Genomic DNA, 17,815 nt, shown 5'->3' on the forward strand with positions numbered 1-17,815 from the left:
TGTACATTTAGAATGCATTTCCTGGTTAAAAAGGATATACATTTAGGTTTTCCAAGGATTCTAGAATTGTTGCTAGACAAGAGAGTCTGGAAATAGTTCAATGAAGATGTAGGTCACACAGATCACCATCTTTGTGGAGGAGGAGTATATGGGCCACCTTCCAGACCCTGGGAATTGTACCAGGAATAATTGTAAGGTTAAAAATAATAGTTGTTATTGTGCATTCAGAGGAGCAGAAAGCTGCAACAAGAAAGGATCAAGCAAATCAGCCCCAGTGGATGTTTTTTTTAACATCAATCTTGTGCAAGACGTCCTGCACATCACAAGTGGAAAGCTGTTGAAATGAAAACAAAGATTCACTAGAGATTGACAGAATTTCCATTGAGCCAATTAAAGTCTGGGAGAGGGGTAGGCAGTCAACTGGTTGACCAGGTTCAACTGAACCACGACTTATTTCAAATAAAAAGCCTTCCAAGATCAAATGAAATTTTTATTTTTTGCACCCCTGCATATTTACTCAGTTAACAAGGTGCCAGTGTTGTACAAGGCAACCATATAGTTTGATGTTTTATTTTCATTGAAAAACATTATAGAGGCCTGATTGTTGATCATGATGTCCTGTGACTTTATTGCAGGGCTTTTCAGCCTTATAATTTGATATAATTTTGCCTTCAACTTTTGCTCTAGTAAATGCATAGGTTTAATAATATATACATATTTTATAATATTCTGATGATATTAGTGTGTCATTATTTTGCACATCATTTAATACAGTAGGCCCCAGTAGCCTGCCTATTTGCTCAGATGTTCAGGCCATGAATCGATGCGCTCAGCACTCGCTTCTAAACCTTTGAGAGTAGCTACTAGCTAGTCCTATGAATCGATTTCCGAACCACGACAACACAACGTGAAACAAAAATGGAGCAGTCGGTTGGTTCACTGCAGGAACAAGCATTAAAAAGGAAAGAAAGACTTAAAGCTTTGAGAGGTCGACAACTTCAAGTGAGTATCACCCAGCAATAACAATGTCTGTGTTGTAAACAGTACAAACATAGAATTAGCTAGCTCGCTAACCTGCTGTTTGAGTTAGCTAGGTAACGTTAGCGAGCTGATGGAAAGAACAGGAGCTAGTTACACACAGCACTGCTCTTGACATTAGTTTTAAATGTACACAGCTAACGTTAGCTGTGCAGAACGGATTAACTGGAAGCTCAAATAACAGATTCTACATGGTTAGCTAGTTAGATTAACTATTAGATAACTAGCTAACTAGCTGTCTGTATTTAGCTTGCTATAGCTAGTTGTGAACTGATGGTGAAATTAGCTAGCTAGCTATGATGGGATAATTTACTCAAACATGTTAGTTCATTAATCGACTGTTGATATTAGCTGAGAATTCTCAATTTTGTTCTCTCGGGGTTGTTTTGATAACTGGTCATGGGATTTGCAAGCAACAACCTGTCTAAATGACTATCGCCCCAAGCAACAACGTGTCTAAATGATGATCGCTCCTTAGTAAGCACATCTGTAGCCATGATATGTTTTTGAAAGGCTGGTCATGGCTCACATCAACACCATCATCCCAGACATCCTGGACCCATTCCAATTCGCATACCGCCCCAACAGATCCACAGATGACGCAGTCTGTTCATGTGAGAATACATTGACTAATGTCACAGTGCAGCGTTCAACACCATAGTGCCCTCCAAGCTCATCACTAAGCTAACGACCCTGGAACTGAACACCTGCAACTGGATCCTGGACTTCCTGACGGGCCGCCCCCAGGTGGTGAGTGTAGGCAACAACACATCCGCCACGCTGACTCTCAACTCGGGGGCTCCTCAGGGGTGCGTGCTTAGTCCCCTCTTGTACTCCCTGTTCACCCACAACTGCGTGGCCAAGCATGACTACAATTCCATCATTAAGTTTGCTGATGACATGGCAGATGATCACCTACGACTATGAGACAGCCTATAGGGAGGATGTCAGAGACCTGACAGTGTGGTGCCAGGACAACAACCGCTCCCTCAATGTCAGCAAGACAAAGGAGCTGATCGTGGACTACAGGAAACAGAAGGGCCAAGTACACCCCCATTCATATCGACAGGGCTGTAGTGAAGCTGGTTGAGAGCTTCAAGTTACTCGCTGTCCACATCTCTAAGAGCTACAGAGGGTATTGCGTACGGCCCAGTACATCACTGGAGCTGAGCTTCCTGCCATCCAGGACCTCTATACCAGGCGGTGTCAGAGGAAGCCACTAAAAATTGTCAGACTCCAGCCACCCAAGTCATAGACTGTTCTCTGCTACCACACTGCAAGCGGTACCAATGCACCAAGTCTGGAACCATCAAATCAAATTGTATTGGAAACACATTTAGCAGATGTTATTGCAGGTGTAGCAAAATGCTTGTGTTCCTAGCTCCAACATGTAGTATCTAACAATTCACAACAATACACAAATCTAAAAGTAAGAATGGAATTAAGAAATATATAAATATTAGGACGAACAATGTCGGAATGGCATTGACTAAAATACAGTAGAATAGAATACAGTATACACATATGAGATGAGAAAAGCAGTGTGTAAACATTATTAAAGTGACTAGTGTTCCATGATTAAAGTGGCCAATGTGTCCATGTCTATGTATATAGGGCAGCAGCCTCTAAGGTGCAGGGTTGAGTAACCGGGTAGTGATGGCTATTTAATAGTCTGATGGCCTTGAGATATAAGCTTTTTCAGTCTCTCGGGCCCAGCTTTGATGCGCCTCTTCTGACCTTGCCTTCTGGATGATAGCGGGGTGAACAGGCAGTGGCTCGGGTGTTTGATGTCCTTGATGATATTTTTGGCCTTCCTGTAACATCCGGTGCTGTAGATGTCCTGGAGCGCAGGTAGTGTGCCCACGGTGAAGCGTTGGGCAGACCGCACCACCCTCTGGAGAGCCCTGTGGTGGTGGGCGGTGCAGTTGCCGTATCAGGCGGTGATACAGCCCGACATAATGCTCTCAATTGTGAATCTGTAAAAGGTTCTGAGAGTCTTAGGGGCCAAGCTACATTTCTTCAGCCTCCTAAGGTTGAAGAGGCGCTGCTGTGCCTTCATCACCACACTGTCTGCATGGGTGGACCATTTCAGATTGTCAGTGATGTATTTTTATTGTTATTTTAAAATAAATCTTATTTATCTAGGCAAATCAGTTAGGAACAAATTCTTATTTTCAATGACGGCTTAGGAACAGTGGGTTAACTGCCTTGTTCAGGGGCAGAACAACAGACTTTTACCACGTCGGCAACTTTTCAGTTATTAGTACAACGCTCTAATCACTAGGCTACCTGCCGCCCCAAGTTAAGCAACTTGGAGCTTTGCAGCTTGAAGTCAAGGAACTTGAAGCTTTCCACCTTCTCCACTGCGGTCCAGTCGATATGGATAGGGGCGTGCACCTCTGCTGTTTCCTGAAGTCCGTGATCAGTTCCTTCGTTTTCTTGAGGGAGTGGTTATATTATCTTGGCACCACCCCGCCAGGGTCCTCACTTCCTCCCTGTAGGCGGTCTCGTCATTGTTGGTAGTCAGGTCTACTACTGTTGACGTCTGCAAACTTGATGATTGAGTTGGAGGCGTGCATGGCCACGCAGTAGGGTGAACAGGTAGTACAGGAGGGGGCTGAGTACGCACCCTTGTGGGGCCCCTGTGTTAAGGATCAGTGAAGTGGTGTTTCCTACCTTCACCACCTAGGGGCAACCAAGAACCAGTTGCACAGGGCCGTGATCAGACCCAGGGCCCGGGCTTAATGATGAGCTTAAAGGGTACTATGATGTTGAAGGCTGAGCTATAGCCAATGAGCGGTCTGACATAGGTATTCCTCTTGTCCAGATGGGATAGGGCAGTGCGATGGCATTGTCTGTAGATTATTGGGGTGGTAAGCAAATGGAAGTGGGTCTAGGATGTTTACCAGTCATGTGACAAATTGATTTAACAACATTGAGCCAACAACAGTCAATTCTTGTAAAAGTGTCAATGCTGAAAACACTTAAATGTCCCTATGTTAGTCTCTAATATGTTAGTCCCTATGTTAGTCTCTAATATGTTAGTCCCTATGTTAGTCTCTAATATGTTAGTCCCTATGTTAGTCCCTAATATGTTAGTCTCTATGTTAGTCCTTGTTGTCTCAGTCTCTATGTAAAACCACATTCCTTCATACTTTAAACCGACTTTTCCCTCGTTGCTCGTACTATGTAAGCTAAGATTCAATTGGGTCCATTGGGTCCCCATTTTGAACTGAACTTTTTTAAATGGTTAGGGTTTAGGGTGGGGACGTCCTGAGGATCCCGGATAGCCCAATTGAATCTCAGTTTGCATAGTACGTGAAAAAATGTCAAGTTTGTATTGAAGGTATACACCTCAGCACCCTGCAGAAGGACTGTAGTTGTACAGGACTAACATAGGTAACAGGTAAGCCTTTTCAGAATGGAACATTTTTTACTACAATTGACTGATGGTGACTACATGTTGTTGTTCTACCCAATCCGCGACCAGATATCACCTCAACTCCGCCTCCATATAACAGAACCCAGTTGGGCGTTCCTCTGCTGCTGTTGATACGGTCCCAAACTAGAGGCGTCTCAGGAGTAATTCAAGATAGAGCTCTTAGGTAGTGAGAACTCCGTGTGATGATCCCATTTGTATCCTACAATGCATTTTATATCATCACACTTTTTTCTTTGTAGCTAGCTAGCTGGCAGATGCTCTGTTCAGTATGGCCCCTCGACATTTGGCTAGTCATCATGGCTCCTCAACTTATAGCTAATAAGACGGCACCAGTGTTTCCCTACTAGGGATAGGCCCCTCTCCTAAAAGAGTTTGGCTTTTATCAGTTACACACACACACACACACACACACACACACACACACACACACACTGTATGTAGTCTACCAGTGTTACTGGGTGCGACCAACACAACCAAAGTCCACTTTACAGCTTCCTCCTTGACCCTCCGTCCCTTTGTTTACATTGGTATTTTGTTCTACTGCAGCAAACGTCCTCCAAATGACACGACATCTGTTGTTTGTTCCAAGGTCAAACAAGCCACCGTTTTGGCCGTTAAGACTCGGTCTCCCTCCCAAATGGCACCCTACGCCCTATATAGTGCACTACTTTTGACCGGGGCTCTGTTGAATAGGTTGCCATTTGCAACACAATCAGGGAATGTCCTTCAGTGTGTTTGGCTGAGCCAGCCAGTGACAGCCCCGTAGTGGGCTTGTCCCAGCAGCTTGGCTATTCTTGATGAACGGCTGTTGACATTCCTGCAGCATGTGATTGTTGTACTGTACTGGAGAATGAGTCCGTTTTGATTGTTCCAGCTGGTGGACAGGAAGCCTCTCCAGGAAAATGCAGGACTGGGAGGAGTCCTGCTAGTCCTCATTGTTATGCTTTGTGACTTGGGTCACGGTCAACAACATTCTGATATAAAAATTTAAAAAACATCACTTCTTCTTTTTGTTTACATGTGTATGTTTTATGGTGACATGTTTTCATACAGGGAACCACTCCTGTCTTGTGGCCTGGTTAGTTGTACTGACTCCTGTCTTGTGGCCTGGTTAGTTGTACCTAGCCTGGCTAGTTGTACTAACTCCTGTCTTGTGGCCTGGTTGGCTAACTCCTGTCTTGTGGCCTGGTATTTTGTTGTACTAACTCCTGTCTTGTGGCCTAACTCCTGTCTTGTGGCCTGGTTAGTTGTACTAACTCCTGTCTTGTGGCCTGGTTAGTTGTACTAACTCCTGTCTTGTGGCCTGGTTAGTTGTACCCTGTCTTGTGGCCTGGCAGTTGTAACTCCTGTCTTGTGGCCTGGTCTGTTGTACTAACTCCTGTCTTGTGGCCTGGTTAGTTGTACTGACTCCTGTCTTGTGGCCTTGTACTGACTCCTGTCTTGTGGCCTGGTTAGTTGTACTGACTCCTGTCTTGTGGCCTGGTTAGTTGTACTAACTCCTGTCTTGTGGCCTTTGTTTACATGTGTGGCCTGGTTGTACTGACTCCTGTCTTGTGGCCTGGTTAGTTGTACTGACTCCTGTCTTGTGGCCTGGTTAGTTGTACTGACTCCTGTCTTGTGGCCTGGTTAGTTGTACTGACTCCTGTCTTGTGGCCTGGTTAGTTGTACTGACTCCTGTCTTGTGGCCTGGTTAGTTGTACTGACTCCTGTCTTGTGGCCTGGTTAGTTGTACTGACTCCTGTCTTGTGGCCTGGTTAGTTGTACTGACTCCTGTCTTGTGGCCTGGTTAGTTGTACTGACTCCTGTCTTGTGGCCTGGTTAGTTGTACTGACTCCTGTCTTGTGGCCTGGTTAGTTGTACTGACTCCTGTCTTGTGGCCTGGTTAGTTGTACTGACTCCTGTCTTGTGGCCTGGTTAGTTGTACTAACTCCTGTCTTGTGGCCTGGTTAGTTGTACCTCACTCCTGTCTTGTGGCCTGGTTAGTTGTACCTCACTCCTGTCTTGTGGCCTGGTTAGTTGTACCTCACTCCTGTCTTGTGGCCTGGTTAGTTGTACTGACTCCTGTCTTGTGGCCTTGTTGGACTCCTGTCTTGTGGCCTGGTTAGTTGTACTGACTCCTGTCTTGTGGCCTGGTAGTTGTACTGACTCCTGTCTTGTGGCCTGGTTAGTTGTACTGACTCCTGTCTTGTGGCCTAGTTGTACTAACTCCTGTCTTGTGGCCTGGTTAGTTGTACTGACTCCTGTCTTGTGGCCTGGTTAGTTGTACTGACTCCTGTCTTGTGGCCTGGTTAGTTGTACTCCTGTCTTGTGGCCTGACTCCTGTCTTGTGGCCTGGTTAGTTGTACCTCACTCCTGTCTTGTGGCTGTCTGGTTAGTTGTACTCCTGTCTGACTCCTGTCTTGTGGCCTGGTTAGTTGTACTCCTGTCTTGTGGCCTCACTCCTGTCTTGTGGCCTGGTTAGTTGTACCTCACTCCTGTCTTGTGGCCTGGTTAGTTGTACTGACTCCTGTCTTGTGGCCTGGTTAGTTGTACTCACTCCTGTCTTGTGGCCTGGTTAGTTGTACCTCACTCCTGTCTTGTGGCCTGGTTAGTTGTACTGACTCCTGTCTTGTGGCCTGGTTAGTTGTACTCACTCCTGTCTTGTGGCCTGGTTAGTTGTACTGACTCCTGTCTTGTGGCCTGGTTAGTTGTACTGACTCCTGTCTTGTGGCCTGGTTAGTTGTACTGACTCCTGTCTTGTGGCCTGGTTAGTTGTACTGACTCCTGTCTTGTGGCCTGGTTAGTTGTACTGACTCCTGTCTTGTGGCAGTATTTGTCACATGAATACTTATTTTCCACCTTAATTTGCAAATAAATTCATTAAATCCTACAATGTGATTTTTGGATTTTTTTTTCTCATTGTGTCTGTCATAGTTGAAGTGTACCTATGATGGAAATTACAGGCCTCATCTTTTTAAGTGGGAGAACTTGCACAATTGGTGGCTGACTAAATACTTTTTTGCCCCATTGTACATCCATACATACATACTACTGTTCAAACGTTTGGCGTCACTTAGAAATGTCCTTGTTTTCCATGAAAACATACATGAATTAGTTGCAAAATGAATAGGAAATATAGTCAAGATGTTGACAAGGTTATAAATAATGTTTTTGTTTTTAATTGAAATTATAGTGTCCTTCAAACTTTTACTTTTGTTAAAGAATCCTCCATTTGGAGCAATAACAGCCTTGCAGACCTTTGGCATTCTAGTTGTCAATTTAAGGTCATCTGAACACCCATGCTTCCTGAAGCACCTCCCACAAGTTGGATTGGCTTAATGGGTACTTCTTATACGGTCAAGCTGCTCCCACAACAGCTCAATAGGGTTGAGATCCAGTGACTGCTGGCCACTCCATTATAGACATAATACCAGCTGACTGCTTCTTCCCTTAATGGTTATTGCATAGTTTTGAGTTGTGCTTTGGGTCATTGTCCTGTTGAAGGAGGAAATTGGCTCCAATTAAGTGCTGTGTACGGGGTGTTGTAAAATGGAGTGATTCCATCTTCAAGATCCCTTTTACCCCGTACAAATCCCCCACTTTACCACCACCAACGCACCCCCAGACCATCACATTGCCTCCACCATGCTTGACAGATGGCGTCAAGAACTTCTCTAGCATTTTTTCTGGGTCTCATGAATGTTCTTCTTTGTGATCCAAACACCTCAAACTTAGATTTGTCTGTCCATAACACTTTTTTTCAATCTTCCTCTGTCCAGTGTCTGTTGTTTTGCCCATCTTAATCTTTTCTTTTTATTGGCCAGTCTGAGATATGGCTTTTTCTTTGCAACTCTGCCTAGAATGCCTGAATCCCAGAGTCGCTTCTTCACTGTTGACGTTGAGACCGGTGTTTTGCGGGTACTATTTAATGAAGCCTCCAGTTGAGGACTTGTGAGGCGTCAGTTTCTCAAACTAGACACTCTAATGTACTTGTCCTCTTGCTCAGTTGTGCACCAGGGTCTCCCACTCCTCTATCTATTCTGGTTAGAGTCAGTTTGCGCTGTACTGTGAAGGGAGTAGTACACAGCATTGTAAGAGATCTTCAATTTCTCGCATGGAATAGCCTTCATTTCTCAGAACAAGAATAGACTGACGAGTTTCAGAAGAAAGTCCTTTGTTTCACGCCATTTTGAGCCTGTAATCAAACCCACATGCTGATGCTCCAGATACTCAACTAGTCTAAAGGACAGTTTTATTGCTTCTTTAATCAAACAACAGCTTTCAGATGTGCTAACATAATTGCAAAAGGGTTTTCTAATGATCAAATAGCCTTTTCAAATGAGAAACTTGGATTAGCTAACACAACGTGTCATTGGAACACAGGAGTGATGGTTGCTGATAATGGGCCTCTGTACACCTATGTAGATATTCCATTTTAAAAAATAATCAATTTCCAGCTACAATAGTCATTAACCATGTCTACGCTGTATTTCTGATCAATTTGATATTTTAATGGACAAAAATGTACTTTTCTTTCAAAAACAAGGACATTTCTAAGTGACCCGAAACTTTTGAATGGTAGTGTACATATAATATATATATTAGGTCCATTTATCTTTTCTACATACTTTATATCTGGTTTTAGTGATTTTAAGTTTACACTGAAAACATTTGACTATCCTAAAAAGTATATAATTATTTTGCAGTGGCGGCCATGATTTAGTTAGTGGTGCAGCTAACGGCTCTGCTAAATACCCGTTGTAACCCGGTGTTTTGTCACCTCAGTAGCCCGGTGTTTTGTCACCTCAGTAGCCCGGTGTTTGTCACCTTTTAATAGCCCGGTGTTTTGTCACCTCAGTAGCCCGGTGTTTGTCACCTGACAGGTGAGAGATGGAGAGGACGGGGAGCCAGACAGGAAGAGGGACCGGGCCGAGGAGGAAGCTGAAGAGGAGCGACACAGGTTAGTTTCTCCTACGTCCTTTTCATGAGTACGGAAAACAAAAACAAGCATTTCATGTTGGACAAGTTCAGGTTGTCCTTCAGGTAGTCAGTCAGTTTTTGTTCCAGATGGGTGCCTATCGTGAATTAGACCAAGGTCTCCCAATGCACCTCATCCTCCCAGTCAGGTGTCCTGTGTTCAGTGTTTACTCTGGGTTGGAGTAGGTGTCCTGTGTTAAACAATAGCTGCACAAATATCCTGCAGCTGAAACACAGAGCCCAGTCAGCTGCATCTCTTCCTCCCACACGACAGACGCTTTCTTCCATTGTTTATGTTTAATGATAGTCCGGGCAGCACTGGGCTGGCAGTGCACTCACAGGCTGGCCATTGCAAATCCCTCTTCTGCGTTCCAAATGACACACTATGCCCTATTTAGTGCACTGCTTTTGATAAGATCCCTATGGGTGCCGTGTGGGATGCAGCCTGGGTTTGTGTGTTTTGTTTTGTGGGTCAAACTCAGGAAGTTCTTCTGAAGAGAGTGGAACAGTACTGGCCGTGGTATGGACGCTGGTGACAAACACTTTGCTACTTGCAACATGTTTTTTTCCACCCCTCTGTTAGTCTTCTGAGACAATATCTTGTGACCAGCTATGTAGTTATTAAAATTGCATGGGAGCTCAGATTGCAGAACAGCGAAAGACCAAGATGGCTGTGATGCAGCAGACGTGGTTGTCCTCCATGTCTTCCTGTTGCTTTCATGTAGGCTGATTGTGAACAGTTCCGTTTTCTCCCGTGTTCTGACAACTAGGGCCAGCCTGTAGGTTACTGCTACGCTACTGTAGGTCCATGGAAAGTACAGTGCATTCTGAAAGTATTCAGACCCCTTGACTTTTTCCACATTTGATTACATTACAGCCTTTTTCTTAAGGTTTTATTTATTTATTTTTACCAATTTATCAGCATACAATACAAGGCAAAAACAGGTTTGAAGAAATGTTGTTAAGTTTATTAAAAGGAAAAAACAGAAATCACGTTTTACATAAGTATTCAGACCCTTTACTCAGTACTTTGTTGAAGCACCTTTGGCAGCGATTACAGCCTCAAGTCTTCTTGGATATGATGTTACAAGCTTAACACACCTGTATCTGGGGAGTTTCTCCTATTCTTCTCTGCAGATCCTATCAAGCTCTGTCCGGTTGGATGGGAGCGTCGCTGCACAGCTATTTTCAGGTCTCTCCAGAGATGTTCGATCAGGTTCAAGTCTGGGCTCTGGCTGGGCCACTCAAGGACATTCAGAGACTTGTCCCCAAGCCACTTCTTCGTTGTCCTGTTGGAAGGTGAACCTTCGCCCCAGTCTGGGGTCCTGAGTGCTCTCCAGCAGGTTTTCATCAAGAATCTCTCTGTACTTTGCTCTGTTCATCTTTCCCTCGATCCTGACTAGTCTCCCAGTCCCTGCCGCTGAAAAACATCCCCACAGCCTGATGCTGCCACCACCATGATTCACCATAGGGATGGTGCCAAGGTTCCTCCAGAAGTGACGCTTGGCATTCAGGCACTCTCGTTTCTCATGGTCTGAGTCCTTTAGGTGCCTTTTGGCAAACTCCAAGCGGGCTGTCATGTGCCTTTTACTAAGGAGTGGCTTCAGTCTGGCCACTCTACCATAAATACCTGATTGGTGGAGTGCTGCAGAGATGGTTGTCCTTCTGGAAGGTTCTCCCATCTTCACAGAGGAACTCTGGAGCTCTGTCAGAGTGACCATCGGGTTCTTGGTCACCTCCCTGACCAAGGCCCTTCTCCCCTGATTGCTCAATTTGGCCGGGCGGCCAGCTCTAGGAAGAGTCTTGGTGGTTCCAAACTTCTTCACTTTTTAAGAATGATGGAGGCCAATGTGTTCTTGGGGACCTTCAATGCTGCAGAAATGTTTTTGTACCCTTCTCCAGATCTGTGCCTCGACACAATCCTGTCTCGGAGCTCTATGGACAATTCCATCGACCTCATGGCTTGGTTTTTGCTCTGACGTGCACTGTCAACTGTGGGACCTTATAAAGACAGGTGTGTTCCCTTCCATGTCCAATCAGTTGAATTTACCACAGGTGGACTCCAATCAAGTTGTAGAAACATCTGAAGGATGATCAATGGAAACAGGATGTACCTGAGATGAATTTAGAGTTTAACAGCAAAGGTTCTGAATACTTACATAAGGTATTTCTGTTTTTAATTCTTAATAAATTTGCGAACCTGTTTTCGCTTTGTCATTACGGGGAATTGTGTGTAGGTTGATGAGGGAAAACAATTATTTAATCCATTTTAGAATAAAGCTGTAACGTAACACAATGTGGAAAATGTCAAGGGATCTGAATACATTTCGAATGCACTGCAGCTCTGAGCTGACTGCTTTGAGCTGTGGTGGACCAGAGTATGTCAGCATTCCAGCCTGGATCCACACAAGTATTGACCTGCCTGTTGGTTGACTGCTAACTCTGATAGATGCCTCACCCCCAACAGGCTCTCTGCTGTCTCCTCCAGCTAACCTAGCCTACATCTCATCACCCAGACCTATCCCCAACAGGCTCTCTGCTGTCTCCTCCAGCTAACCTAGCCTACATCTCATCACCCAGACCTATCCCCAACAGGCTCTCTGCTGTCTCCTCCAGCTAACCTAGCCTACATCTCAACACTCAGATCTATCCCCAACAGGCTCTCTGCTGTCTCCTCCAGCTAACCTAGCCTACATCTCAACACCCAGACCTATCCCCAACAGGCTCTCTGCTGTCTCCTCCAGCTAACCTAGCCTACATCTCAACACCCAGACCTATCCCCAACAGGCTCTCTGCTGTCTCCTCCAGCTAACCTAGCCTACATCTCAACACCCAGATCAATCCCCAACAGGCCCTCTGCTGTCTCCTCCAGCTACCTTATAGCCTACATCTCAACACCCAGACCTATCCCTGTCTCCTCCAGCTAACCTAGCCTACATCTCAACACCCAGACCTATCCCCTGCTGTCTCCTCCAGCTAACCTAGCCTACATCTCAACACCCAGACCTATCCCTGTCTCCTCCAACTAACCTAGCCTACATCTCAACACCCAGACCTATCCCTGTCTCCTCCAACTAACCTAGCCTACATCTCAACACTCAGACCTATCCCTGTCTCCTCCCTAACCTAGCCTACATCTATTCAGACCTATCCCTTCTCCAGGCTCTAGTTCCCTTCACCTATCCCTGCACTATTCCCTAACCTAGCCTACATCTCAACACCCAGACCAGGGCCCTGTCTATCCAGAATACATCTCAACACCCAGACCTATCCCTGTCTCCTCCAACTAACCTAGCCTACATCTACAGACCTATCCCCAACAGGCTCTCTGCTGTCTCCTCCAGCTACCTTATAGCCTATATCTCAACTAGTGGTTAGAGCGTTGGGCCAGTCGTTCTGCCCCTGAACAGGCAGTTAACCCACTGCTGGCCGTCATGAAAATAAGAATTTGTTCCCAGAGCTGACTTGCCTAGGTTAAAATCTGTTCGATGCTCTGCCCCTGAACAGGCAGTTAACCCTGCTGTGTGAGACAGACCCATTGAGCAGATGGAGAATGATGAGATGTTTAAGGCAGCCCCCTGCACCTCTCTGATTCAGAGGGTTAAATGCTGAAGACACATTTCAGTTGAAGGCATTCAGTTGTACAACTGACTAGGTTTCCCTCTTTCAACACTGATCCATGCTCCGATCACTGTTCACTCCCTCTGGAGGAATCCCTATTCAAAGTCATGTTCTCAGGCTGTGTTCCCAATAGTGCACTATTCCCTATATAGTGCACTACTCTTGACCAGGGCCCTATATAGAGAATAGGGTGATTTGGGTTGCATACATTGAGGGTTAGGTTTTCTCCTGTCTTTGGGCTCAATCCGTCTATCCTACAGAGATGTCACCCAATCTCGCTAAGAATTCCACCAAGAGGGCCCTTGGAGCAGCAGGGTACCCTAGTGGTTTGAGCGTTGGACTAGTAACCGAAAGGTTGCAAGTTCAAATCCCTGAGCTGACAAGGTACAAATCTGTCGTTCTGCCCCTGAACAGGCAGTTAACCCACTGTTCCTAGGCCGTCATTGAAAATAAGAATTTGTTCTTAACTGACTTGCCTCGTTAAATAAAGGTAAAATCAAATTTTAAAAAATGATCGATGACAATCTATCGTAGCATGTGGGACACCAGCTCTCTCCTCAGCTGTTATCTGCTGTGCTGGAGACAGACCCATTGAGCAGATGGAGCATGCTAATGAGATGTGTTCAGCAGAATAAAGGGAGGCCTTATTCCCTGACTGGTATAGTAACCTCCAGAGATGACAAACTGTAGCTGTGTTTGGTTTAGGCCTGTAGACTGTCTCCTCTCCTCAGGTCCCTCAGCTGGTTCTGTAGTAGGACCTAATACATGTGGCTACACTGCCACCACCTGGTGCTTTACCATACTTTCTCTCTCTCACACACCTGCTTATGGTATAACTTATGGGTATAAAGCAATGCACAGCACTAAAGCCAGGTTTTGTGTTGAGTAGAGAGCTGAAGCTGAGGAACTACACCCCAGAGGATGAAGAGCTGAAGGAGAGACAGGTGCCCAAGGCCAAACCTGTTTCAGGTGAGACATCTGAAGTGATGAGGAGTTATCTCCAGAGAATAGCTTGGGGAAGGCACTGCTGAGGTGAGGATGTTGAGTACATACAGTACCAGTCAAAAGTTTGGACACACCTACTCATTTTTCTTTATTTTGACTCTTTATAGTGAATACTACAAAACTTTAAAATAACACCTACGGAATCATGTAGTAACCAAAAAAGTGTTAAACAAATGAAAATATATGTTATATTTGAGATTATTCGAAGTAGCCACCCTTTGCCTTGATGACAGCTTTGAACACTCTTGGCATTGAAGAAGACAGTTTCAGTTAACAGGTGGTGCCTTGTTAAGTTGTGGGTTGTCTTTCCTTCTTAGTGTGTTTGAGACATCCAGTTGTGACAAGGTCGGGTGGTATACAGAAGAGAGCCCTATTTGGTAAAAGACCAAGTCCATATTATGACAGGAACAACTCAAATAAGCAAAGAGAAATGACAATCAAGCGCTATGATGAAACTGGCTCTCATGAGGACCGCCACAGGAAATGAAGAACCAGAGTTACCTCTGCTGCAGAGGATAAGTTCATTAGAGTTACCAGCCTCAAAAATTGCAGCCCAGATAAATGCTTCAGAGTTCAAGTAACAGATACATCTCAACATGAACTGTTCAGAGGAGACTGTGGGAATCAGGCTTTCATGGCCCTAATTGTTGTAAAGAAACCACTACTAAAGGACACCAATAAGAAGAAGAGACTTGCTTGGGCCAAGAAACACGAGCAATGGACATTAGACTGGTGGAAATCTGTCCTTTGGTCTGATGAGTCCAAATTTGAGAGTTTTGGTTCCAACCGCTGTGTTTTTGTGAGACACAGAGTAGGTGAACGGATGAGCTCTGCATGTGTGGTTCCAACTGTGAAGCATGGAAGAGGAGGTGTGGGGTGCTTTGCTGGTGACACTGTCAGTGATTTATTTTGAATTCAAGGCACATTTAACCAGCATGGCTACAACAGCATTCTGCAGCCATACGCCACCCCATCTGGTTTGGGCTTAGTGGGGAATATCATTTGTTTTTCGACAGGACAATGACCCAACACACCTCTAGGCTGTGTAAGGGCTATTTAACCAAGAAAGAGAGTGATGTAGTGCTGCATCAGATGACCTGGCCTCCACAATCACCCGACCTCAACCCAATTGAGATGGTTTGGGATGAGTTGGACCGCAGAGTGAAGGAAAAGCAGCCAACAATTGCTCAGCATATGTGGGAACTCCTTCAAGACTGTTGGAAAAGCATTCCTAATGAAGCTGGTTGAGAGAATGCCAAGAGTATGCAAAGCTGTCATCAAGGCAAAAGGTGGCTACTTTGAAGAACCTAACATTTTAAAAATATGTTTAGATTTGTTTCACTTTTTTTGGTTACTACATGATTCCATATGTGTAATTTCATAGTTTTGATGTCTTCACTATTATTCTACAATGTAAAAAATAAAGAGAAACCCTTGAATGAGTAGCAGTGTCTAAACCTTTGACTGGTGCTGTAACTACTACAGGATGCAGCTGTACATAAGACATGCTTTGTGTTGTTCCAGTGGAGGAGAAAGTGAAGGAGCAGCTAGATGCAGCGAAACCAGAGTCGGTCATTGAAGAAGTGGTAAGTTAGTGATCTTTAAATAGTTCAGATATCCAAATCCCTCTGTGATAAGTTAGCCTGCTGTTTTGATTAGTGTTCATGTTAAGTTTCCACCATTTTAAATACATGTGATCATATTTCCTCCGTAGGATTTGGCCAACCTAGCCCCCAGGAAGCCTGACTGGTAAGACATTTTCACTAAGTCTTTATACTTCATAATAGAACAAGTCTAATTCTTGGTTAATTTCCGTATGCCTTGTTGTTGTGGTCTAATATCCTGTTTCTGATTGAAGGGATTTGAAACGAGACGTGGCGAAGAAGCTGGAGAAGCTGGAGAGGAGAACACAGAAGGCCATCGCTGAACTTATCCGTGAGTTTGTTATTGTATTAAATACAGTGGATGTTATGCTGGGACCAGATATCACTGGTCTGAACATGGAGTTAGTGACTGTATCAGACTATATATGACTGGTCTGAACATGGAGTTAGTGACTGTATCAGACTATATATGACTGGTCTGAACATGGAGTTAGTGACTGTATCAGACTATATATGACTGGTCTGACTGTATCAGACTATATATGACTGGTCTGAACGTGGAGTTAGGGACTGTATCAGACTATATATGACTGGTCTGACTGTATCAGACTATATATGACTGGTCTGAACATGGAGTTAGTGACTGTATCAGACTATATATGACTGGTCTGACTGTATCAGACTATATATGACTGGTCTGAACATGGAGTTAGTGACTGTATCAGACTATATATGACTGGTCTGAACGTGGAGTTCTGGACTGTATCAGACTATATATGACTGGTCTGAACGTGGAGTTAGGGACTGTATCAGACTATATATGACTGGTCTGAACGTGGAGTTAGGGACTGTATCAGACTATATATGACTGGTCTGAACATGGAGTTAGTGACTAATTGCTCTGTGGATTCCAGAGTCCAGGGAGGCTTGACGTGATTCCTCTACTCTTCCTGTGATCTACATTCTCAGAATAGATTTGGCTTCGGCCCACATATTCCATCAGAAAGCACCAAGGGATAGATTCAGTCTGGTGGGGCTGTAAACGGTCTAAAATGGGCCGTTCCAGGTGTTTTGTTGTGAAATTATAAACATGGTAGGAGCTAAAGACAATGAAGAATACATGGTGACAGCAGCTTGGGCACTACAGTCATGTCTCCTCTACGCCAATATCAGCTCCTTTGTATTTTGTGCTACACCCTTTTCTGAAGTATAGATGTGTGTGTGTGTGTGTCCAGGTGATCGTCTGAAAGGCAGCGAGGAGGAGCTGGCTGGAGCTGTAGGAGCCATAGGGGTCACAGCAGAGGGGGACTCAGACTGACCCCTTAATCCAGAGACACACCACGCGACCCTGGATCTGACCCTACCAATGTGTCTGTTCTGTACAGCTGAATGTTTGTTGTGGGAATCGGAGGCTTTAGGTTTCCGTAGCTGTTAAAGCTACTGGGGAGTGTGAATATGCCAGTTAGATGTGTCACCTTGATGACTTCTGAACTCCAGTCCTAGTACGTGTCACAAATGACACCCTATTCCCTATATAGATCACTACTTTTGACAAGTAGTGTGCTAGATAGGGAGTAGGGTGCCATTTGGGAAGCAGAGCCTGTGTGAAAGTCCGACCAGGCTTTGTCAGTGTAGTGCTAGCTGGAGGATCATTGGGGACTGTTGTATACAGCTGTTGTAAGGATCGTCTGTTATTCATGTGTCTTTTTAATTATATTTTTCCAGTAAAATGATTTGGATTTTCCCAACGTTTGTGTCTTGTGACCTTTTCTGTTGAGACTGAAATATTATATAAAAATAGACAACACAGAATGAAATTCCAAATTTATTTTAAAAATCAGCTGAAAACTGATCCGTAACCAATCAGATTGTAAAGTGACCCTAATCCACTTGTATAATAAGTTACTGCAACAGGAAATGTATTGCTACTCTATTGACATAAAATATACTATTAACCTAACAGTTGACTGTTGGGTTCAACTACGATGGAAAACAGATTACAATGAACAAAGACATTTTTGGTATGATGATATTTCACTAATTATACATCTAAAGCACCTAAATTGGCCTGAAAAGCGCAAAACTATTTATTTCACAAAGTGCTTCCCACCAGTCCCCGAAACACACCAAGTTTCTCTATCAAAGTAGG

The 17,815-nt window shown here is 44.5% G+C and overlaps 1 protein-coding gene and 2 long non-coding RNA genes across 5 annotated transcripts; 1 reads left to right on the top strand and 2 right to left on the bottom strand.

The window, feature by feature from the left end:
* The first annotated feature begins 800 nt into the window (after positions 1 to 800).
* Positions 801 to 17,414, top strand: ccdc12 (coiled-coil domain containing 12). Its single transcript, XM_052514951.1, has 7 exons — positions 801 to 1,002; positions 9,343 to 9,419; positions 13,947 to 14,026; positions 15,587 to 15,648; positions 15,777 to 15,811; positions 15,921 to 15,997; positions 16,902 to 17,414. Exons 1-7 carry the CDS (start codon positions 919 to 921, stop codon positions 16,982 to 16,984), a joined length of 498 nt encoding a protein of 165 aa, XP_052370911.1. The 5' UTR covers positions 801 to 918; the 3' UTR covers positions 16,985 to 17,414.
* On the bottom strand, positions 4,908 to 6,771 carry LOC127928052 (uncharacterized). The gene is made up of 3 exons (XR_008130144.1): positions 6,683 to 6,771; positions 6,021 to 6,436; positions 4,908 to 5,601 (listed from the first exon to the last, which is right to left on the bottom strand). It is a non-coding gene; the product is annotated as an uncharacterized LOC127928052 (long non-coding RNA).
* Positions 11,739 to 12,828, bottom strand: LOC127928051 (uncharacterized). Of its 3 annotated transcripts, XR_008130143.1 has the most exons (4): positions 12,747 to 12,828; positions 12,418 to 12,540; positions 12,186 to 12,364; positions 11,739 to 11,929 (listed from the first exon to the last, which is right to left on the bottom strand). It is a non-coding gene; the product is annotated as an uncharacterized LOC127928051 (long non-coding RNA). The 3 variants fall into 3 exon arrangements; XR_008130142.1 differs by having other exon boundaries at positions 11,739 to 12,249; XR_008130141.1 differs by having other exon boundaries at positions 11,739 to 12,364.
* Positions 17,415 to 17,815: the final 401 nt, after the last annotated feature.

This window comes from Oncorhynchus keta, unplaced genomic scaffold, assembly GCF_023373465.1.
Source record: "Oncorhynchus keta strain PuntledgeMale-10-30-2019 unplaced genomic scaffold, Oket_V2 Un_scaffold_2042_pilon_pilon, whole genome shotgun sequence".
In the NCBI taxonomy this organism is placed as follows: domain Eukaryota; kingdom Metazoa; phylum Chordata; class Actinopteri; order Salmoniformes; family Salmonidae; genus Oncorhynchus; species Oncorhynchus keta.

Excerpts from the sequence above, each read along its gene's own strand:
- ccdc12 (XM_052514951.1), top strand. The coding sequence starts at position 919 with ATGGAGCAGTCGGTTGGTTCACTGCAGGAACAAGCATTAAAAAGGAAA. Across the intron at positions 9,420-13,946 it reads GCTGAAGAGGAGCGACACAG|AGAGCTGAAGCTGAGGAACT; the intron begins GTTAGTTTCTCC and ends TGTGTTGAGTAG. Across the intron at positions 15,649-15,776 it reads AGTCGGTCATTGAAGAAGTG|GATTTGGCCAACCTAGCCCC; the intron begins GTAAGTTAGTGA and ends TTTCCTCCGTAG.